General features: G+C 38.5%; 3 protein-coding genes across 4 annotated transcripts in view; 2 read left to right on the top strand and 1 right to left on the bottom strand.

The window, feature by feature from the left end:
- Positions 1-24,947, top strand: part of slc43a1b (solute carrier family 43 member 1b) — a 131,512-nt gene that overhangs the window by 15,393 nt on the left and 91,172 nt on the right. The window lies entirely within an intron of this gene.
- tmx2b (thioredoxin-related transmembrane protein 2b) lies at positions 239-6,205 on the top strand. The gene is made up of 8 exons (XM_065265498.2): positions 239-575; positions 871-931; positions 1,584-1,697; positions 1,862-1,938; positions 3,792-3,898; positions 4,254-4,319; positions 4,412-4,541; positions 5,015-6,205. Exons 1-8 carry the CDS (start codon positions 387-389, stop codon positions 5,195-5,197), a joined length of 927 nt encoding a protein of 308 aa, XP_065121570.1. The 5' UTR covers positions 239-386; the 3' UTR covers positions 5,198-6,205.
- The window catches only part of zdhhc5a (zDHHC palmitoyltransferase 5a), a 31,582-nt gene continuing 15,075 nt past the window's right edge, over positions 8,441-24,947 (bottom strand). The window contains exons 6-13 of one of the 2 annotated variants that reach the window (XM_065265541.2): positions 24,677-24,849; positions 22,503-22,605; positions 21,643-21,734; positions 21,415-21,541; positions 18,068-18,185; positions 17,543-17,655; positions 13,294-14,201; positions 8,441-10,058 (exon numbers count right to left, since the gene is read on the bottom strand). In XM_065265541.2, the coding sequence (XP_065121613.1) occupies positions 9,839-10,058; positions 13,294-14,201; positions 17,543-17,655; positions 18,068-18,185; positions 21,415-21,541; positions 21,643-21,734; positions 22,503-22,605; positions 24,677-24,849 (1,854 nt within the window). In that variant the 3' untranslated portion in view covers positions 8,441-9,838. Of the gene's footprint in view, positions 10,059-13,208; positions 14,202-17,542; positions 17,656-18,067; positions 18,186-21,414; positions 21,542-21,642; positions 21,735-22,502; positions 22,606-24,676; positions 24,850-24,947 lie in introns of both variants that reach the window. The other variant, XR_010531633.2, reaches the window with a different exon arrangement.

Consider the following 24,947-nt stretch of genomic DNA (forward strand, 5'->3'; position numbering starts at 1 on the left):
AAATGTGCACCCTGTCGTACAATATAATACTTATGACGTTTAAATCATTATTTTAAAAGTGATAAACTATTATTTTTGTGTTTCAGTTACGCATGTTTAAGTCGTCGCTTTACGTTGACTAATTACGGTACAATAAGAACGCGACCATTTTCCTGTTCTTTCCCCTTTATGTGACGTCACAGCCAATCCGCGCTGGCGTTTCGGTGAACTCACCAATCAACGTGAGCGGCGGAGCTAATTTTTTCTTCGTCCGCATTGACCTCTGTCCCTTTAAATCGTTTAATTCATTTGCCGACGTATATTTCTCGCAGCTATAACGGCATTGATGCGCACCTTGCCGTCTCGGAACATCACAGCAGCACTGGTTTTGTGAAAGACGGACAAAAATGGCAATATTAACGCCTCTTTTCGCGTTTCTGTATCATTTGCCACAAGTGTACAAATGGCTACTAAGACCCTACTATGTAGCTTCGTTATTTATGTGTCTCGCGTTTTTGGCGATCCGCAAAACGCCTGGGATTTGTGAACATCTTTCGACGCAGCGGGAGGATGGCAATTCGTGCGATTTCGACTGGGTTCGTATAGAGCAAACATTTTTACATATGTATGTATATGTAACAGGCAGGGCCACCTTGCTTAAAAAAAATGGCCAGTGGGCATTAGACGATGGTCTGGATTATTTGAAAGGGTGGGGGTTTAGCTGCCAGACACCAAAATCTAAAGATCAAGCCCCTATGCATGGAAAACGACTGCATTTTATTACATACAAATGATGCACGTGGAAAATAAACTTTGTTAAATGCTAGCAACCTGTTTTGCTGTCTTAGTGACACAATCTGAATTGTTCTGCCATTTTTAATTTGTTTTCAGAGGGAGGTCGAGATATTGATGTTTCTTAGTGCTATAGTCATGATGAAGAACAGAAGAGCAAGTAAGTGAGGTTTTTTTTGTCATGCAAACGTTAACAGGTAATCCCCATTCAAAAGCACGTTGGATGTCTATGTATAAATGGCATAAGCAATCCTTTGTTTATACACTAAACATGTCGGTACCTTTACGTCGTCGTGTGCTCCCTGTGACAGTTGTCGGTTTGTTTGTTGTTAAATCAATTTTCTTAGTCATTCCATGTTTGTGTCTCAGATGGTCAAACCTTTAATTCTCGTGTTACAATCTACACAAAACAGTGCCTGTTTTCTTGCAAGTGCACCTTTAAAGTGATATTTCATTGAAAAAATGAAAATTCTTTCATAATTTACTTGCCCTCACGTTGTTACAAACCTGTATACATTTCTTTAATATTTTGAGATATTTTGAGAAATGTTTGAAACCAAACCGATCATGAGCCCCATTCACTTTCATAGTAGGAAAAATGAATGGAAGTAAATGGGGCTGATGAATGGTTTGGTTACAAACATTCCTTAAAATATCTTTCTTCGTGTTCATCAGAACAAAGAAATGTATACAGGTTTGTAACAACATGAGAGTGAGTAAATGATGACAGAATTTTCATTTTTGGGTGAACTATCTTTTTAAGACTAAAAAGTTGCCTTTTGTTCATTTTCTCTCTCATTTTTGATCTACAGTCACAGTTGAGCAGCATGTGGGCAACATTATCCTCTTCAGTAAAGTGGCCAATGTGATTCTGTTCTTCAGACTGGACATACGTTTGGGGCTTCTCTACTTGACCCTGTGCATTGGTCAGTATCTTTCAGGAAAAAATCCGACACGCATCACTATCCAAACAAAGCTATTACTGTTTTCCTTTTTTCTTTAGTCCATCACCAAGATGAACTTTAAAGAGGTTATAAAAATTATTGTTGGTTTTTCTGTTCTCTCATGTTCTATCAAACATCTAAAACAGTTTTCCTGATGACCTGCAAACCTCCACTGTACATGGGCCCAGAATACATCAAGTACTTCAGTGATAAAACCATTGATGTGAGTATTTCTGATCACTTCAGATCATGCGCATTTACATGGGAGATGTTTACTCAATGTTACATTAGTTAATACCAAGCAAAGCTGGCCTTTTAGGTTTGTTGGGTTAAATGCGCCTTGGCCGGCTTGCAGAGGTTCACTTGGGCTCAGGCGTGGAAGGCTACAGTGTGAGCGCAATCACGTCTGAGCGCGATTCAGACGGAGTCAATAGACACTAAGCATAGACTGCAGATTCTCAAAATTTAATCCCAGACAGGGTTTAGGTTAAGCCAGGACTAGGGTGTAGTTATATCAGGCCCAGTACTGGGCAAAAGTCTTAAGGGGGTTGCACACCGGACGCGCAGCTCTGCGCCGCGTCTAGGACAACTCGTAGGTATCGTACACCGGAAGTGCACATTAAAGGTGCTCTAAGCGAATTGACGCATTTTAGACCATAAAAAATTTTTTGTTACATACAGCAAACATCTCCTCACTATCTGCTTGCTACCTGTCCGCTGATCAAACTGTAAAAAAAACGCGATCTCTGTAGACAGCCCAGGCTTCACAAACGGCAATAACAACACAGTGGCCAAACCTACATACAGAAACCATAACAAAGTATTCTAACCAATAAACGACAAGAAGGATTTGGGGGTGGGGGTTGGGTGCGTTCATGAACGCAGGGGAGGGAGGGGGAGTAGTTAGCTACGCTCCGTCTGTTTGAAAACAATTCAAACGTCAACAAAAACTAACGTCTCGCAGATTCGCTTAGAACGCCTTTAAAGAGCGTGAGCTTAGTCAGATAGTGTCTACTTCAAAATGCAAAATATACATTAGCCAATGTAAGTCGTTAATGATTTAGGACAAATATGATGTTATTTAATGTTAAACTATGTGAGTGGTGCGACAGGGATTTGAGCAACTTCCTGAGTCGTAGCTGGGCGCTGCGGATAGGCGCCACCTGTCGGTGCCGCTGTGCGTATACTTATAGAAAACAATGTGTTCGTTTTTTAGAACAGGTCCGGTGCGCGACCTCCCCCACCCCCCAGGCTACCATTAGATTTGCAATTGTATAATTATTTTTCAGTCTCTTTATTAGAATACAAGCAGAAAATACAGGACATTTGTATGTAGTATTAAAAACAGTATAAGAGTATAAGCTGAAGTGTCAAGTATTTAGGGTAAACTCTTAAACCTAAATGAAATTAAATCCTAATTTCTAATACTAATCGAATGACTTCAAGACTTCAGGCTCCTAAAAAAGCTCAAGATGTGTTTCGTGCCAAAAGAGGTCACACTAAATACTGACAGATGCCTGAATTTTTTTTATTGATTTCGTGTACATATACTGTATTTTCTGTTTGTATCTTAATAAAATAGTAAAAAATTAATACGAATAGACATTAAAACTTTGCTAAAACAAACAAACTTTGTTGAGGAAACCATCTCTTTGGGTAATAAAACCAGTCCAGCCTGTCTGACATCCAAGAGTTACATTTACATTTTTATGCATTTGGCTTTTATACAAAACGACTTGCAGTTCATTCAAGCTATACATTTTTTTTTACTATGTGTACTCCCCGGGAATTAAACCCATGACCTTTTGCACTGTACACAAGAACAGTAGAAGTGGTAATTGCTTATTTATCCATCATTATCCAACAATGCATGATTTATCCTCAAATCATGCATTGTTGCTTTAATCTAACCAATCAGTTTTAACCATCGACCATCCACCTAGGTTTTACCCTCACATTGTTCATAGTCAAACATTAACATTACTGCCTTTAGGCTGGTGCTCATGTAATGCCACAACTGCATTTTTAAGTGTTTAGTTAATGTTAGTAAGTATAGAAGTTTACTCTTGGTTTTAGGAGGAGTTGGAGAAGGACCACAGGGTGACCTGGCTTGTGGAGTTTTTTGCTAACTGGTCACCAGAATGTCAGTCTTTCGCCTCTGTCTTTGCCGATCTCTCCTTGAAGTAAGAATTTTGCTCCTAATACACAAAAATAACAATTCAGCCTGCTCAGCAAGTTACATGAATTTACACTATATTGATTAAAAAGACACTTATTTATATGTCTCACTGCAAGATGCTTTATAAACTTTTTATTATTTGGTCATCCATTTAAAAAAAAAAATCTCAAATATTAAAAAAAAGAAAATGAACATTCACACTATTATATTTTATCTCCACGTAACTAATTTGTCTTATATTTACATTTAAATGCACTTGGAAGACACTTCCATCCAAAGCGACTTACACTGTAACACTTTTTGCTGTGTTCTGTTTGAATTGTTTTGATATTTTTTCTAAATCATTCAACTTCACGCAGGTACAACTGTGCAGGGCTTAAATTCGGGAAAGTGGATATTGGGCGCTACAGTGAAGTGTCTAAGAAGTAAGTCCTTCGGTTTGCCACCGTATTTGGTATATTAAGCAAAGTTCAACAGATCTCATCATTTTGACAATGTCTTCTGTTATTTTTCGCAGGTATAGGGTCAGCACCTCTCCTCTCTCAAAGCAGTTGCCTTCTCTTGTGGTCTTCCAGGGGGGAAAAGAAATTATGAGGCGCCCTCAGGTGGACAAGAAGGGAAGGGCAGTGTCATGGACCTTTACGGAGGTGAGGTCTACTCGCATATTGCATTTTACATGCAAACCAGTACAACTATAACACATGTTATAACACCAGCTTTTTTGATGTGTTATTTGCTGTAACTGTGCTGAGGAGGCGTGCTATTACATTTCTAAAAGATAAGGCTTGTGGGAGTAAAATGTGACCGTGCCTGTGTCATAAAATCATGATGTAAAGAACATTCTGTGAAAATATAACCTTGATATCTTTAAAATTGGCTGAGTAAGGTCATGTCAAAGATTAAAATGAATGTAAAATTAGGGATTGATATCAAACTCTTTGAGACTTTAACCTGGATTTTACAGACAGGGTCACAAATATATTGGAGCTGTTCTGATTCAATGGCCAGTAAGCAGCCACTTAGTCATAACAAATTTTTGTGCATTTTATAATAGCTAAATATTTAGGCAGAACTACAAGCTGTGTTGCGAGTTGACAACGTTAATTTCATTAATTCGCAGGAAAATATCATCCGAGAGTTTAACCTCAATGAGCTGTACCAGAAGTCCAAGAAGCTCAACAAGACCAAAGGAGAGAAGAGCGAGCTGCCCATTGAACCTGTGTTTTCCCCTGTGCCTGAAGAGGAGGAACCTGAGGCTGAAACCATCAGCGCGATGGACACAGAAAGCAAGAAGGACAAATAGACTGTGCATGTGCTACTGAAGAGCGCTGTGATGTTAGAATGGGACTGGATGATATTTTGCTAATGTTCAGTGTGCAAAGTTTTCACCTAGTTGAACAAACAGAATGACCGTTTTCTTTTACTGTATAACATAGTTTAATTTAATAGCAAAATCAGTCTACTAGCAAATAAATAATAATAATAATACACATTTTGTATGCTCTGTGCTCGGACATCCCAACAGTCATCATTCAGAATCTGAACAGGGCATTGATGATTCTGTCACTGTCAGATGTGTTAATATTTAAGTTAAACATAATTTAATATTGGACATCTACCTCTAATATATTTTAATAATTGATTTTTTAGTAAGGGGTTATTGTGTGCTGCAAAGGCATCACTATTGGGATCTAAATCTTTTCGGTTCTTTTATTACTGCACTATTAATATCATTCCTTTTTTTAATCAAAAGTCACTCCTTTTCTGTTAAATCTACTAATTTATTTAATACCCCTGTTGGCTTGTACTGGCTAGCTACTGGTTTCTGTGATATTTAAAGGGACAGTCTTTCAGTTTATGCTAACAATTGTTTTCTTTTCGTGAAAATCTTTCACATTATGTCTTAAAAGTATTCAAATCATTGCTAACTCGACTTGAGTTTTTCAGACGGAATACTGCTATACAAGTCTTATTACTTGTTTTTGTGTATTTTTTATTATTTTTATTTGGCACTGAAATATACGTGCCTTTAACATTTCATTTTTATTTTACACTGACAGGCACAGACGAAAGCTGCAGGCAGTCTTTATGTTATTCTACAACTTTTACTGTCGATGTTGGACGCTGTAATTGTCATTATCTTAATGCAGAACCTTCTTATAATCCACAGATTATAAAAGCAACATTGTTCTTGTGCCCGTTATGGTTTTCACTAATCTTTGTCAATGAATCGATTGTCTAGAATATGAAGTGTTTTGAGTGGTTGTCGATGGATGTTTTTCAAATAAACCACTCTGTTGTTCAGCATCATGTTTGGTGTATATTCAAACTTTGTAAAATAACCAAGAACGAATCCTTCATATCAAATGCGTAACTACACTGTGGAATATATGCATTTGTGTGTATATATATATATAAGATTATAAATCGGTATGTCAGTATGTGAATAAACAAAATATTTGTATTGAATAGGCTTTATGCCCAGCTGCACTACATCCTGAACTTCAGCCAGCTCCTTGTTTCCTGTCTGCCATTATTGGACAAACTGATTAATCCAGGTGTGCCTGACCTCAGTAGTCACAACAAAAATAATCAGACACTGCTGGATTAATCAGTTTGTCCAATAATGGAAGACAGGAAACAAGGAGCTGGCTGAAGTTCAGGAAGTAGTGCAAAACCCAGCATTTGCACAAACTAATCCAAAACTTACCTGGCTAATAGCAACTAAACCGGCTTCATGGTATAGGCCCCAGGACTGCTGTTTTATATCATAATCACCTTTTACTAAGAACTACATTTATTTTCTCAAAACTATACATTTTTTAAATGGTCCCAAGGTAATTTTTAGTATCTTTAAAGTCAGCTGCCCTCAAGTTTATTCTAGCGCTGTAACAACACGTATAGTTTTACATAAGCTATGAACATACAACTTTTTTTTATAAATATTTGTTTTTAAAATTATATATATATAGTGTTGTAGACTCCAAAACCCACCCAATGTCAATATCAGCTTTAATTGTTTCAAGTAATGTGGCTTTTTAAAACACATCGTTTGTGATTTACGACATATTTTGTTACCTTATGCAATAACATTTTCAGTGGCGGCTGGTCACTAGGGGGCGCCGCCCCCTTAAAGCTGGCCAGAGAGGAAAGCTACTTTAACATGTTCCCAAAAAGTTAAATATATAGTGCAAATTAATACAAAATAAAATCATTTAGTTGTACTATTTCACTGTTAGTCATTTTATAATTTATTTAAAACAATTATAAATCAAAACTGAGTTTGTTGTGTGTGTGTCATGTTTGTGTGTCTGGGGCGCACCCCTAATGAGTGTCTATGTAGGTCAGGAAAAGGGGTAAAAATGTGTGGTTTAATCACCTAAATCGGAGTTGGTATTAGGGAAACGGTGCAAGTATATACTTGTATTGTATTTACTTTACCATAAAAAACATGACTTCCCTATGGGCTTAGATTCACTGACATTCAATGCAAACGAGAGAAGCAATAAGTTATTCTATTTTTAGATACTTCAGTCTCTGGGGATATCATCATGTACCAAATAATGCAACATTTCAACAAATACTCAGTTCACCATGTTTCAAACATGTGCATTGACAAGTTTTTTGCAGTTTTGGGAATTAAGAAAATAACATATCAACACAAACAGGTACCATGAATGCACTGTTAAGTTGATTTGCCAAGTGGGTGATTCTCACGAAATTAGACTTATGAGGTGTCGTGAAACATTTTGATAAAAAAGAAGCATACAGTTACAAACATCTCTTCATGTACTATTTTGCACATGATTTCAAATGACATCATACAAACTAATTTTGTTGTTTTGTCCACATTTAAGAGGAACATTTTCATTACCGCAACGTGTCCATGACTGGATTTGGGTTCTTTGACATGGAAATATTTATAATAAAAAAATAAAAAGCTTCAGTGCATGTTATACTATAGACATTAACAGTAAAGAAACATGTGGTATTTGGTGATCATTGATAAATGTAGAGACAATAATAAGGAATATAAATGTGTCCGCAACAATTTTCAATCATTGTTTAAGCCCTCAAGGAACTAACATTTTCAAAAAAGTGACACTGTGACACTCAAGATGGCTACCAGGTAAGCAGTTCTTATTTTTTTCTCTCCAGATAAAAGTTGAAATTTTGTTTGTCATAGTACCTAGGCAACTTTTTAGTTCTCATTACCGAAACATGAGTTTGTAAATGCATATATTTAATGTAATATCATGTTGAGTTAATGATCATTTTTGATAATGATAATCTAAAAAATTTAAATCATTCTATAGGAAATATTTTTTAAATCCTATAAAAATAATGGTTATAGTAAGTTCAGAGTCAGACCTTAATCTTATATGTGCAAAAAATTGGCTTTATAAAAATTCTGATGCTGGACACCTAAATCTGGATTTCGTGAGAATCACCTAAATGCATAAATGTAACAAAAACTCAGTTTTCCTACTAATCTCACATATGATAAAAGGAAGCACACCAGGAAGGGTGAAGTGAAAAGCATAACTGATTTATAAAGTGTTTATTACCAATGCTCAACCACACACATTCACGCATACACATTTCCACAACCATGTTCACTCACACCGAACTATACAGTACACTTTCTTATCTTTTCCTCCCTCATCTTTTGATCCTAAATATTCCTATAATCATTCTGAAAGGGTATACCGATGGCATTTGTATTGGCCATCAAATCCCCCCGTTACAAGACTGGCCAGCCCTGATCTAAATGTTCATCAATACACCTGAAAAGACAGACGATGATTGAAATGAGTCTTGCAATTTTTTTTAACATGAGTACAACTTAAAATATTTTAAAATGAAAGGCTTTTCACGAATTCACAATGACAGATAACTGCCATCCGATCAGAGAGCATTGATATAGAAACCCAACGTTGTGTGACATTGAGCAGCAAGCTTTGAATCCAGCTTGGATGGCTATTAAAGGCCACCGGGAAGATTTGCCTCTCACATATTCGTAAAATAAGAAACATACCTAAGAGGCAGACAATCAATGTTTACAGGATAACCTCTGAAAAACCTCCCACAGTTTGGGCACCCGTGTCAAATGCATTTTATGCTACAAGTAACCCTTTGTGCATGACTGTGATTTTTGGCTGACCTCATCAGTTTCCCAGCCTCCTCTTTGGACGGAGCAGCCAGCAGTCCTTCATCCCACTACATGACTATGGATAAATGTCCATAGAGAATAAATCTTGTGAGCAGTTATAGAAAAAAAAAAACATTTTGATCTTATCAACCATTTATAAATTCATATAAAACAACATTTTAAAAATTAAATAAAAACGTTTCATCCTTGATTACCAAGGCCACTGCTCTGAAAACATTGTTGAAAAGGCTGCTGTCATTTAAATAATGCAAAAGGCCATTTCTTGAACGTTTCTACTGTTTTGCTTTCCTGGTGCTGATTGGACACAGACGCAAAATTGTCGCATGCCAATCACAGTGGTCTGAAATGGCTACTGCATGTCACAGGTCCCCTTAAAAAAAAAATCAAATTCCACTTTGTGAAAAATGATGATACATTTTTTTTTCTCTCTATACAGAACAATTTACACATTTATGTTGAATAGAAATCTTTTTTGCGCTGTACTGAAAAGTTACGAAGGTAATCCTGTCCCTTTGCCTTATGCGTTACAGCTCCGTGCGTATAAGGAGTCTCGTATAGGACTGGTCACGCTATGTCAACACCCCCTCCTCCTCCTCCTCCATGACCAAACCTGTTTGATTTCCTTTTCGAGGTCTGAAATGCTTTGAGGAAATTTTCTTTTAAATCTTAACTGTGGCCACAAATGTCCACTACATATTTTACTCTGCAAAGCAGCCAAAATTTGCGAGTCTATGGCTTTATTCTCGACCGAACAAAGCAGCTGCTTGTCTCTCACACAGATATCTCATAAGTGGTCCCTCCGACACCGGTCACCTTCTTCACCCCACCTCCAGGCTTGTTGGCGGGGCTCTGAGAAGAGCCAGCGCTGGAATAGGCCTGACCCGGACGAGTGGAGACAGTGGCGGGATGAGTGGGGGATGTAGGAGATTGAGGAAGAGATGATTTCGGCTGCCCGTTTGTCCGACTATACGACTTCATCTGAATCTCGTCCCTAAAACAGACAGACAGAGGAAAAAAAACATTATTATTTTATTATTAGGGCCCTCAACCGTTAAAATACTTAAAGGAACAGTATGTAAGAAATTTATATCAATTAATCATTAAATGGCTCTGAAATGTCACTAGACATTAAGAAATCATTTTCATTTCATATACTTATATCACTCACAACAGCTGTCAGGCCAGGATATTGTCATTTTAAAAGTGGAGTTGCAGCCCTTAACTGATGTTTATGTTGTCGTTTGGTATATTGGCCACCAGCTGTGTGATTGCAGTACCAGTTTTAGCCACAAGTTTTGTTATTGCAATACCAGTTTTGGCCACAATCCTACATACTGTTCCTTTAAAGGGATAGTTCAGCCAAAAATTAATATTAACCCATGATTTACTCACCCTTAAGCCATCAGAGTTACACATGTCCATCATTTTTCATACAAACACATATTTATGAATTTATAAAAGCTCTTCTAGAATCTTTATAACTGATGATAAGGGTCCAGCTCCTTCACATCCAAAAAGAATATGCATCCATCCTTTGCAAAAATACTACACATGGCTTCTCGGGGGGTTAAATACAGGCATTCTGAGGGTAATTAATACAATTTTGTAAAATAAATATACAAATTTAAAACTTTACCAAAAAAATAACTATCTTCCAGTAACACCACCATCTTAAGGGGGTTGCACACTGGACGAGAAGCGCCGCCCAACGACACGCCATTAATTTAAAAACAGAACACATTATTTTCTATATAAAAATGCCTGTGCGCTATGACTCTGGATTAACATCTGTTACCGTTTAACATTGGCTGCTAACGTATATTTTAAAGTAGACGCTATCTGACTTAGCTCACACTATTTATTCTGCACTTCCGGTGTACGATACCGCCAAATTGTCCTAGACGCGACGCTTCTCAACCGGTGTGCGACCCCCTTTATACAGTAATAAAGTTATAAAGATTGAAAGAGCTTGAGTATTTTCAAAAATATCTGAATATGTGTTTGTATGAAAAAAGATGCAACTCGGATGGCTTGAGGGTGAGTAAATCATGTGGTAATTTTCATTTTTGGTCAAACTATTGCAAAATTGCTGTTTGTATGTTCTTCACTTCTAGGATTTCACGATATCATTCGAAACAAGGAGTAAAAAGCAAAACTATTAGTATCTATCTGTATCAGATGTCATTTTAATGGTGCTTTTCCATTGCATGATACCCCCCATGGTTTGGGTCGGGTAAGATCAGCGTACTTTTGGCGGCTTTTCCACTGGGTGCATATACGATACTTTTTTTAGTACCACCTCGGTGGGAGTTCCAAGCGACCTGAGCTGATACCAAAACGTGACGCGAAAACACTGTAGATCACTGATTGGTCTGAGAGAATCGTCACTACCAGCGCCATCGCTATAGACGGTTTCATCGGACGCACGTGCTCTGACGCGATATACGTCTGGATCAGAACTTTACTTCCGGTTTTGTTTTTTTTAATGGTCTGACTCTTGAACAAATGTCTTGTCGAAAATAACACATGTTTTGGTTTCCTAGGTAATCTGTGTTGTTTTTTTTGCTTGTTATATAAATAAACTGCTTTTAAAGAACTTTATTGTTATTCTAAGCGGAGTTTACATGAAGTTACGTGCTTTACCTTCATGCTAGCTTGCACTGTCTCGAGTAAACCTGTTGTCATTTGTGCTTTGCTGCAAGTTCCTAAACTCCCTTTTAGCGATGAAAAACATCCACAGGTTGTAAATCAGGAACACCATTAGTTTTTTCCAGACTTGCAGTTTGTGGGGGCACATTCGCGATGCGCACGTCTGCATATATGCTTAAATGCAACTTAAATGAGGCTCAGCGGAACGCGTCGACTGATGGGGTGTTTGTACAAAAACTGTCATGTAAGACAGAGGTGGTGATAAACGCGATGTGCAGACATCTATTTGTGGTGGTCAATTTAAATTTTGTGGCAGACTGAGAAATAAATAAATGTATGGGAATGTACAACGACGCTCACACTTGTATGATGTCACAGCAGTAGGCAGGGCAAATATTACGACACGCCTATAATCCCCACACTTCGAAGTGTTACTAAACTCAACGGAAAAGCTAACCAAGCCAAAGTGAGGTGAGCTGACCCGACCTGACCCAAACCAAACTGTGGGGTACTATGCAATGGAAAAGCTCCATAAGTAATCGAATATTAATATCGGCACAGACATTTTTGGATACCTAACAATAAATTAATTGGCATGATACTTTTGTCCTCTCATTTAAAAAAATTATGATGGCGAAAACAACAAGCAGCAGCATGCATTCAAATCAAACCAAACACAAGAATAATACTAAAACATACTTTGGGAAGTCTGGGTTCTGAGACATTCAGTTGAAATCATTTTCAGCGCATTAAATCAATCACTTGTGTATTAAACGAAAAACATATTGTAATACGACAAATTGATAATAACATGCACCACTGGCTTATATGGCTGGAATGCTATATCACTGTGGATTTTAATCTGAGGTTGTGAAATATCTCATATATCAGCTTAAATAAAGCCTCCCAAAGCAGATATCAGTAAAAAAAAAAAAGTAATATATAACACAGCTACATTTTATCTGCACTGGCAAGGAAACACTGAAAAAAGTAAAAAAAAGTCAACCTTGAGCTGTCAGCATGCCTCAGTATCTACTCATTATATAAAAACTTGGTTATAAACCTTAAAATGAAACTATAAAAAAAAACTTAAAAAAACTACAGCAATAATACATGCCAATTGTAGGTTTCATGTTTGTAGTATTGTATGTTTAATAATTTCTCCTATCCCTGTTAAATGGAGAAAGACAACTTCAGCACTGCTCTATCATGAGCAATCCAACAGATTGATGAAACCTGCTTAAAAAATTTACTTTTACAATCTGGTACCACTGGAGACATGAATGGCACACTTAAGCTCAAAAAACAAAACATCAACAACAAAATGTACATTACAATAAAACCAAGCAGCAGAAAGCAACAGAACACTGTTGAGGGCATACATTGCGTAAATGCTGCCTAAACAGAACGAGTTGACAGTACAAGCATGCAGCGCTAACTCCAGACTAGGAAAAAAGAAAAAGCAAGAAAGAAGTGAAAGAGATACACTCACAGGAGTTTTGGAGGAGGAGGAAGAGCAGGAGGAAGGAGGCAACAGGCTGCTCAGAGCGTCGAAAGTTTGAGGGGGAGTTACTCACTTTGGCGCCTGTATGCCCCCTCCCCCGGCCGAGGCCGAGGCTTTGCGGACCAGGCGGTACTGCATCTCTGCAGCTGCAGCGCTCGAGTAAGATAGAGACTTGCCCAGTGGTGGGGCATGTGGTGAGCGTGGGGGATGGGATGTGGGCGGCAGGGGCACGTCAGTAGAGCGGGTGCGGTAAGCATATGAAGGCTGAGAATGGCCCGGATCGGAAAGCAGGGGAGGTCGAGAGAAGCGGGGCGGCCGATGGTGATGATGGTGGTGGTGATGATGGTGTGGTTGCGAGTCGTGCAGCAGCCGTTCCCGCTCGCGTTGGGGCGGAGGTGGAGGAGAGGAGGTGGAGGTGGAGCCGCGATGGTACCCTGGCCGCTGCGGAGACGTGATGAGGGCGGAGGGCTGGTGGAGCTCCGCTTCCCGTTGCTGAGCGATCTGTGCCGACAGGAAGGGCGAACTGTATCCGACTGGCGTGCGTGGTCGGCCGGGTGACATTTCTGGCGCTGCAGATTCGAAATCTGGACTTTCGGAAGGTGTAAGCAGACTGTCGTATGACAGACTGCCATTGCGAGGAACCTGCGGTGGCGTCTGATTGGCTAAGCTCTTGTAGCTGGTGGAAGTGGTGGCCTCAGATGGCGGGGCGTTGTGGGAAGAGCGGACACTGGAGGACCGCGAGGCGACGCCGGCGAGAACCGTAGGATCAGAAAAGGAGGGATACGAGCGCCCTCCGAGAGAGTAACCTGGCATCCCTGAGCCTGGAGGTCCTCCAGGTGGCCCTCCCGTTCGCTCCGTCCCGCTTCGCTCCGCTACTCCCCCCTCTCGTCCATCCAGGCTGGGCTCAGAGCGATAGCCTGCTTGCTGACTGGACTGGAGGAGGGAGGAAGAGGACTCTTTAAGACTGTCCCCACGACTCATCTACAGAGAGAGCAAGAGAGAGAGCAAGCTTACAAAGTTACAAAAGCAATTTAAAAGCTGAATTAAAAAGGACAAACTCCTGGTAAGGATCACATGGGTGCTACAACAGGGAGACTGCAGAGGAAATGGGCAATTTGGAAGGGTTTGTATGCCTATAATACAAAGCCAGCATTGCAGGATATGACAGACATAGAGGCTTAGATTGGAATGGCAACTAAATTACAGGCAACAAGCTTGAAGCACTCGAAGGCAAAGCACCGTCACTTCCCACAAAAGTGTTGACGCGAGTCTGTTTTGCAGTTTCTTAGACAAGCTGCCACTTGAGTAACGTAAAAAAAAACAGATGATGTTAAGAAACTACTTTTTCTTGTTCTGCGGTCTTGGATGGCACAGGGACAAAACCCTGGGGGCCTTGTCTATAAAAACTGAGCATGCTACAAAAAGCATGTATGCCATTTTGGGATAATGAATGAATGCTTGCAACTTCAACAGTCTTGTGCAGTGTTGCATAGGAAATATGATTTTATCTCTCGAACAAAGAACAAAACACATTAATGACCCTGATCTGCACTTTCAGCATGGTAGTCCATGCAACAACATATTGGTAATGCTTTAGCAAAAGTTGTTATTCAGTGAAAAACCTACTCATCTGTACCTCCCCAATCTCATTTGCATTTAATAAAACGCAGACGTGCAAATAACATTTGATAGTTTTGACCAAAGGAAAGATTTTCAGAGAACAATGTTTAAATGTTATATAGATTTTTACATCAAACATATCTTTTAAAAGAACCACAACATTAACTCTTCCCCCGCCACGTTAACTCGTCAATTAAGAGAAAACGCTTCCCTGCCAATGACGAGTATTTCCAGCTTTCCGCAATACCAGGACTATTATCCACCTGGATCTTATAAAACCCGGAAGTGTCGCCTTAGGGCAAACAGCTGTATGTCCATGTAAGTTTTGAGGATCACTCTGAATCTGATCTCTATCAAAAATCCTTCACAAAAATTTTATTATCTCAGCTTTTTGCTCAAAATGTTGTGTTTTTGAAAAAACCTATCCATTAAGGGTGTCACGATTTAGATTTTAAATCGAAATCGATTGAAATGAAGAAGTCACAACCTCGAACTTCGAATTAAAAAATGTGATTGTCGATGCTGCCACGCCCCCATGTCACGTCCGGTTCGGCTTGCCAAGCGTGAAAATACCTCTCAGTGGTGCCTTTAAAAACATCAGTCCAGCGGAACGTGATTTTGTTTTTAAACACTAGGGATGTATTGCTACAACTCCTTGAAATGCATATCATAAACAGGATTACTACCTACTGAACTGACTTCGGACAGAGCGCAGCTCTCTGCACGTGCGCAAGAGTGAGAGAGGCGCCAAGATGCAGCGGGTTATATTTTAAAGAAAATGCATAGTTTGTCTCAGTTCGGCCAAAAATGATATTAAACCCATAAATTTTGCATATGTCCATCGTTTTTCAGACAAACACATTTTCAGATATTTTAGAAAATTTTTCAGATCTTTCCGTTAATTAAATGTGAAGTTACGGGGTCCACGTCCTTCAAGTCCAAAAAAGTGCGTCCATCCTTCACAAAATAAATTCAAACCGCTCCAGGATGATAAACAAAGGTCTTCTGAGGGTAATCCGCGCGGTGTTGTTGTAGAAATATACATATTTAAAACTTTATTAACGAAAATAACTATCTTCCGGTAGCACCGCCATCTTAGACTCCTCTGTATTCAGGAGAGAGTATTAGCGTAGTGTACGCACTTTTCTTAGTGACGTATGACAAATTCGGAGGGCGGGGGCACAGAGCAGCAGCAGAGTAGCCTCCGTAAGCTGCGTATAGCTCTGATCTTGAATGCGGACGCGACTAAGATGGCGACACTACCGGAAGGTAGTTATTTTCGTTAATAACGTTTTAAATATGGATATTTCTACAAGAACACCGCGCAGATTACCCTCAGAAGACCTTTGTTTATCATCCTGGAGCCGTTTGAATTTATTTTGTGAAGGATGGACGCCCTTTTTTTGGACTTGAAGGACGTGGAGCCCATAACTTCACATTTAATTAACTGAAAGATCTAAAACATTTATCTATAAAATATATCTGAAAATGTGTTTGTCTGAAAAACGATGGACATATGCATTTCGGACAGCTTGGGGGCGAGTAAATCATGGGTTTATTATCATTTTTGGACGAACTATCCCTTTAATGTGAAACTATAATAATAATAATAATAAATAATAATAACGGCATAGCATTATTTGTCTTAAAAAAAAAAAAAGTAAAAAACCGAGAATCGAATCGAATCGTGACCTTAGAATCGAAAATGTAATCTAATCAAGGATTTGGAGAATCGGGACACCCCTACTCCCCATATTTGAGAGGTGAAAAAAAGAGAACTAATGAAGGTAGGATGAAACTTTTTTTTTTGAAAGCAGAGGGTCTGTCCTTTCATTCGATATATTGTATGTTTATATATTTAAAGAAGAACATTTTCTGGAAGGCATTAAACTGACGCCGGCTGGCAACTTTTTTAAAAACACTGGCGGGGGAAGAGTTAAAAGAGTCCACATCATTTTTAATAAGAATTTTGAGTCAACGACATCCCATAATGTGATGTATTTTATAAATTCATTATAATCCAGCAACCATTCACAGCTTAATGTTTTGCATGGCCACCATATGGCGACAGATAAGTTGTTTGTTCCGACACACTGTGGGCTTTTTATTAAAACTACCAGGGTTTAATTAAACAAATGGAATAGATTTTAATCTTTGGCCATCACAAATATGTGTCTCTTTCTTTCAAATGTTTTAACTTCAAGGACCAGATTACTTTCTGAAAAAGCTCCCAGCATCAGTAAAAAAAGAGACATCTTTGTATGTATTGTATAATCAAAGAAAAAGATTTCAATCCCCAATCAATCACAAAGTGAAGTACACACAAGGGCTGAAAATACTGTTAACATTAAATGAAACAGAAACTCATCAGCTGCAACAGGAAAGCTCCATTTACAATATGAACACAAAAAAACATTAACAGATATTAAAGAAGGGAGGTCAACACCACACACAGACAAACAGAAAAAAAAAATAGTACAGCGTGAACTTACTGATACTGTTCAACTGAAAGCCACTGAGTCAACCAAATTGGAGGGAAAACATTTTAATGGATTTAATAAAATATAAGAGGAAAAATAAATGAAATTAAATACATGCAAAAAATATTGCATCAAAATTAATTAAATGCAGCTGACCCATAGATTCTGACTGATCATAAGGTTTTTATTATGGATAAATATGCATTGTGACAGAAAGGTTACCTGATTGGCATAGGCATGTGTAAGGGCGGTGTGGTTCTTGCCCGGGCTGCTGTAGGTGGGCCTGTACTTGAACATGGTGGGGGTGGGCGGAGCTTTATTTAACAGAGCACTCTCTGCAAAAAAAGATAAATGATTCGTTTTGATGTTGAAAATGTATAACGAATTAAGCAGAAATAACAGTGTTCTTGTATTAAAATACAAATGATACATTTATACTAGAGTCGCATTTCCTGCAGGCAACATCAGGCAGCAAAAAAATTGTGTTCAAGATTACGAAGCTTAGGTTTTGCATACATGAACATAATGAATTGCTATTATTTACTGTCTATGGCTGTAATATTTTATTATACAAAAGGAAGTCAAGCTCAATTATAATTTAGCATGACCGCTGTTTAATGCTGAACTCGAAGGTTAGAGGTTTACAACAAACCCTGCCCGAAATGCTTTAAAAAATATTATTATGCAAGCACTGTAGTTGCCACAGTCCCAAGTCTATTAACATCTGTCATGTAGATCTGCTCTTACCCTCAGAGTGTCCGGCAGGTCCTCGTGACAGCCCAGGATATCTGAGCTCTGGTTTAGGTGGAGGAGGAGGCTCGGCATCGGCAGACTGACTCTCCATCATCTCCAGACTGCTCTTGGACTAAAAGAAGATGGCAAGATAAAACACGAGTAGTTAATTAAGTAAAAGCAACAGACCAAACTGCTGACGACACGATAAAAAAATAAGTAGATGTGCTGCTCTGACTCAGAACAGACTGACAGCAGAACAGCTGTCAGTGATTTATGACACCTTAAAAGATGCAAATCAGCAGAGAGTTCACCAGAGTGTCCAATGTGGAAAATGTGGCAATGTGCTTTCACTTCTTTCACCAGTGAAATAAAACAAAACTCAGAAAATTCAAAGAAAATTGTAAAGAGTTAATAGGCCAGAGCAGGGCCGGTGTCATCATAAGGCATTTTTCTTTAATATTATGCAGCCCTAGTAAACGTGTTAAACATTTCTTATACATTGATGTTTTGCAGATTTCGATAAACAATGTCTGGTTCCTTTTTACAATAGAGGGTTTGCATTGACGTCACTTTATCACGTGACTACGCCGGAGCATGCCCTGCGAAAACGCTAGTAAAACTGACTATCAGCTTAAATTGAATTTAGTTGGACTTGATAGCAGAGGCGGACAATAGTTAGTTACATTAGTTACATTTTCCAAGCATCTGTGCTTTATTATGGTATTTGTATTGGAAAAAAAAAATACTTCACTACCTAAAGCATAGAATCATACTGTGTATTCTTTTATATTGCATATTAAAATTTATTTAAAAGGAATAGTCCATTTTCTTAAAAGAAAAATCCAGATAATTTACTCACCACCATGTCATCCAAAATGTTGATGTCTTTCTTTGTTCAGTCGAGAAGAAATTATGTTTTTTGAGGAAAACATTGCAGGAATTTTCTCATTTTAATGGACTTTAATTAGACACCAACAATTAACACTTAAATCAACACGTAAAAGTTTTTTTCAACGGAGTTTCAAAGGACTATAAATGATCCCAAACGAGGCATAAGGGTCTTATCTAGCAAAACGATTGTCATTTTTGAAGAAAAATAACATATTCACTTTTAAACCACAACTTCTCGTCTAGATCCGGTCGTGATGCCCCAGCGTGACGTCATGACGTCAAGAGGTCACAGAGGACGAACGCGAAACTCCGCCCCAGTGTTTACAAGTGTTGAGAAAGAGGACCGTTCCTACGTTGTTGTATGTCAACTGATACTAATTAATGTCTTTGTGTCAATTTTTTTGTTTACAATGGTCCGCAAATGTGCGTTTTATATATGTAACACGTGACCTCCCTACGTCACTACGCATTTACGTTAGGTCGCGCTGGACCGGATCTAGACGAGAAGTTGTGCTTTAAAAGTGTATATTTGTTATTTTTTATCACTTTGCTAGATAAGACCCTTATGCCTCGTTTGGGATTGTTTATAGTCCTTTGAAACTCCGTAGAAAAAACTGTTACGTGTTGAGTTAAGTGTTAATTGTTGGTGTCTATTAAAGTCCATTAAAATGAGAAAAATCCTGCAATGTTTTCCTCAAAAAACATAATTTCTTCTTGACTGAACAAAGAAAGACATCAACATTTTGGATGACAAGGTGGTGAGTAAATTATCTGGATTTTTCTTTTAAGAAAATTGAATATTCCTGAAATACCCAATTACGTTAAAATTGTGTACTTTAACTTGAGTAAAAGTAAATATTAAAATGTAAAACAAAAACTGAATCCCAAATTTTTTTTTTAGTAAAAATTATGATAATATGCTTTGGAATGTATGTTTTCCAAAGAAAAACACTGATAAAACACAAATGCTTGAAAATAATACATTTAAGTAGAAAGTAAAATACTTAAGTAGTGTCCACTTCTGCTTGATAGTGCCCTAGCAACTTGTCAACCCACCTGTGGACGTTGGCATGAACGATCAATTTACTTCTCCTTTCTGTGTCTGTAAAACGATAGCTCCGAACTCTTGTTAAATCTGTTGGTACAATCTATCACACAACAGCTTTTTCCCATTTAGACACGTTTTCCTCATGTTTTTGGCGATTTCACGCTATACGCAAATGCTGCCGCTCTGTCTTTTGCCAACCAGTGGGCGTAACGGCAGTCACTTTCGCCGAAGGCGACGTCATGTGCTTACTCTCTATACAGCTTAAGCTAGTCCCGTTTTTATGGATATGCGAAGGTCCGCATACAGTGCGTGTGATGCAAATTTCGTCATGAGAATAGTATGCACAGGTTAGATTGCCATGGCCGATATATCGGACGATATATGTAATATTTAAAGGGATAGTTCACCCAAAAATGAAAATTGTGTCTTCATTTACTCACTATCATGTTGCTACAAACCTGTATAACCACAAAGGAAGATATTTTGAGAAACGTTTATAACCAAACAGTTCGTAGACCCCATAAATTCCATAGTAGAAAAGAATACTATAGAAGTAAATGGGTCTCACCAAAATACCTTTGTTCATGTTCATCAAAACAAAAGAAATGTATGCAGGTTTGTAACAACATGAGAGTGAGTAAATGATGACAGAATTTTCATTTTTGGGTGAACTATTCCTTTAAAAAACCTGTATCGGTCGACCACTAGTACATACTGTAACACTGTACGCACAACGCTGGATTTTTGTAAACTTCGCTACTTTATATGCATAGGTCGCACATGCGCGTACAGGAGGATGTGGTAGACCAGGAGATGAATTGCATTTTGTTGGAAAGTGCATGAGTCAGACGTCTGTGTACACGTATGAGTCAAACAATGCTTTGTGCGTTCGACCACGTGTGTACGTTCGGGTACACATAAAAAAATTCTGGGCTTAACTCACACTGGCAGAGACTAAATTGCTGGGTGTTGCAACATAAACCTCTTCAGGCTCTTTCTCAGGCTCTGTTGCTTTTGGCCTGCTGCATGAGTAATCGGTTGCTGTCCTAGCACAGACATAAGATGCCAGAAGATTTAGCAATCCTATAATTCTCAAATCGAAACTGGACATGTTGAATGCTAGCCGATCACATACACATCTCTAATCATCTCCTTCATCCGTTACTGCACACATTTATCAATCGTGTCACAGTGTACTATATTCCTTCCTCTTGTTATCAGTGCTGAGCCTTTAATTCAAAAATACAAGTATTGCCAAAGGGCAGAGAAGTATTGGCACAGATGGTGCATTCATGGCCGAGGTAAAGCATTATATGCACTTTCTCTGTGAAGTAGCTAAAAATGAAAATACAAAGCAAACCTTTGAAAACAATGTGGAATATGCGATAAAGTAGTTAAGCAAACTAAAAAGATTTCCTACCCGGTGTAGATCTCCTTGTATTCCATTATCGAGTACTTTGGCGGCAAGCTGGGCTTCAGTGAGCTGTGGCCGGAGGAAAGGAGGCTGAACAGACACAGTCTGAGTCTTCCTCTTTCTACCCAGATACCTGACAGATCAACCATATAATACAGTTTTATTACCTGAATCAGAAAACCCAAAATGACATTACAAAGCAATGACATGCATTGCAAAAAGAAGATGGTATACCTGGGTGCCTGTGAGCTGCACAGAACATGCGAGACGTTCCTCAAGCAGCCGTTCGTGAACGGGTTTACGCCCCCCCTGAACTTTCCTGTCACCTATAAATAGAAAGTAACAACTGAATTGGTTTCCTATACATTGTTTGCACTAGACAACTGTATGAGACAACAGATTAAGTGACTTTATTGTCTGTGTACCCGATGATAGTTGTAGCTGTGCATTTCTATAAAGTTGAACCTAGCTTGCCTTGAACCCTGTCACACTGAAAAACTTGTACTAGCTGTTTAAAATCAAATGCATTACTCATCCCGGTTTCATTGGTTGGACCAAAGAGACATTGCTTTCGTTAGATGTCATTGATTAAAACCATGTTGCCTTAAGTATTGTTTGGATGCATAAACAGCAGTTTTAATAGTGCAATGCCAGTGTTTACACTTTTTTTCCCAGGAAGCTCAACCTATAAATGTCTCGCATATTGTTATCCCAGCATATTAAGTTACGATAGGAGTGAAGTATTTAAAATTAAGAAAAATTCACCCTAAATCCTGATTGCACTCTTTAATGGGACTGAAACTGCAATTGTGTGTTCACATAAATATCATCAAATGCACGAGCATTAAAGATAATCAAATTCAGTCCAGACAAAAAAGTTAGGACAGCGATTTAGGACAAAGATTAAACTCGGATTACAATCTAAAGTAGGAGGGTTGAGAGAGGCTCATATTTTCTGGGATTATAAAACTGCTTTAATCCCAGTTCTTCACCACCAACATGATTACTGACAGAAAAGCACAAATAAACAGAAGATTATGATGTGCGTGTCACAGTCCTTACCCTTAGCAAATTCACACTGAAACACTACTAACCTGCTCATTGGTGGTCCTGCCTCTTGCCACCAGGACGACATGAAAACCGGTGAGGCCTGCGACTGGGATGAAGAAAAGCCCAGCGACACACATGACGGCCATACTAATAAAAGGTTAAGGAGGCAACAGCGATACACATGGGCATTAACACATTAGCCAACAAGCGTGGCACTCACCTGATGACATCATTGTCTCATATCTACAAATATATGTATACATAAAAGCACAAAGTAAGGCTGATTCTCCAAATTTTTTATTCATCATTTTTCAGTTTTATGTGCCTTTCACTTAAAAAGATCTGAATATCATTTGCACTTCACTTCTCGGCCTAAAGATGTCGCTGTAGAGTACAAAAGTAAAAATATTAAACTCTGAGCTGAGAGACTTTTTGGCAGTATAATGAAAGCACAGAGAAGCCGCTTTAATCAGGCCATGTCAATCAGATTAGTTTAATGGACAGTTCATGTTTGTATACACTATGTTCAGCCTAGAAATATCTGCCTAGAAAATCGCAGCTTTAATTTTCTGTCGGTCTTAGTACACGACGTAACTACAGAAGAGTCAAATTTTAAAGAGGAAAAATATCAAAACTCTTAGGTTATTTTTTTGCGCGATGCTAATGGTCTAATCAGATTCAATGGATTGTGCTAAGCTATGCTAAAAGTGCTAGCGCCAGACCCGGAGATCAGCTGAATGGACTCCAAAACAGTAAGAATCAAATGTTTAACTCTAGGGGAGCTGGAAAATGAGCATATTTAAAAAAAAATTTGAGTGTCCCTTTAAAGGTTGAATTATTTTTAATGAATTTTACTGTTGGATTTTAAAATTTTAAGAATATACAGTGTCTCCCTTGTAGGGGTGGGCGGAATGACCAAAAATCTATTTCGAGGAATGAGTCAATTTATTTCACGGAACGGAATATTTCACGGTATACATGTTTTTCAGTTTATATTGTTTTTTGATGATAAAAATGTACAGAAATACACCACTCACTATAGCTTTTAACTAAATGCTCACCACAGTTTTAAAATATGAGCAATTTAAAGTTAATAATGTTAAAGTGAAAATGCCCAGAAGATAACAACAGATAAGTCTTGATTAGACAGAATCTTGTTTTTAATTGAGTTATTAATTTTATAGACTATTGAAGCTATAGTATGGCTTCATTGTATTTTGTATTTATGCATACATTACATTAAACATATGCAATATGTAAAATGAACAGGTATAAATATATGCAAAAACCTACAGACAGGATAAATACCTGTATATGAGAGAAGAAGCTCACTAGATATTATAAATGTGACAGGTGCTATGATGTGATGATCATAAAGTTTGTTTTAAGGTCTTGACGCCCTTTACTTTCTATTAGACCTTAACATTTGCTTCTCTTTCTCGTCTTTCCGATCAAATATGTTTGTATAAGCAAATGGCGCGTAGCAAAACTACATCGCTCCAGCAGCGCACGTGTCACTGATATAAACGCGAGTTTTGTCTTGGCTTGCTTAAAGTTCAGAGAACTTTACAACTATTAGCATTATGTGCGAGAAGAACTCTTTATTTGGCATTGCAGCTCCTTGCGCTTGCCTAGAGAGACCTCTGCACGCGAGACCGGCCGGCTGCTGCATGAGGAGAGAGAGAGTGCGCGCGAGAGAAAGAGAGAGAGAGAGCGCGAGAGCGAGCAAGACAAGAGTCTCGCTGCGTGACCCGCGGTGGATTCACTGGCAATTATTATAAAAAATACACAAATAACTTGTTCATTTTTTATAAGTGAACTATTTTACATGTTTCTCGGTAACAGTCAGTCTTACATGCTGGAGGGCAGAGTTAGCCACGCCCACTTAGTTGCATTCCAGGGAATAGAAAAATCTGTTACGTCTGACATTTTATTCCGCAGTAACGGAATATACCGTCATACCGCCCAGCCCTACTCCCTTGTATGTACTGTAAGAGCATATTTATTCTTCATACAACAGAAATTGAACTTAATCTACTCGAATCGAAACCACAAAACCCACAAACAACCCAAATAATCAATTTGGTCTCAGTACTCAGCCTTTGCACAAACAAACCCATTATAAGGGCATCCCTGGCAACGATTTGAAGTCATTGTTCAAATTACCCACCAATGAGTCAATTATGCAAAGTTTAACACAATGTAAATATAAGGATACGTGACAGCTGAATGAACTCTGTCCAGCTGATGCGTGTGGTAGAGAATATAAAGCAGGCCAAAGCCGAACACGCCCATGATGTGAGCTGTCAGAGACAGCAGGAACAGAAAGAAGTAACGGTAATTCCTCCGGCCGATACAGTTATTAACCCACGGGCAGTGATGATCAAAATCCTGCATAAGACAGAGAGGAGAGAGAGAGAGAACAAGCTTAAGGCTGTCCAAAGAAAGCACAGTTCATTACTTAACAAGAATTGATCAATTTAGCCTGC

This window comes from Paramisgurnus dabryanus, chromosome 4 (assembly GCF_030506205.2).
Source record: "Paramisgurnus dabryanus chromosome 4, PD_genome_1.1, whole genome shotgun sequence".
In the NCBI taxonomy this organism is placed as follows: domain Eukaryota; kingdom Metazoa; phylum Chordata; class Actinopteri; order Cypriniformes; family Cobitidae; genus Paramisgurnus; species Paramisgurnus dabryanus.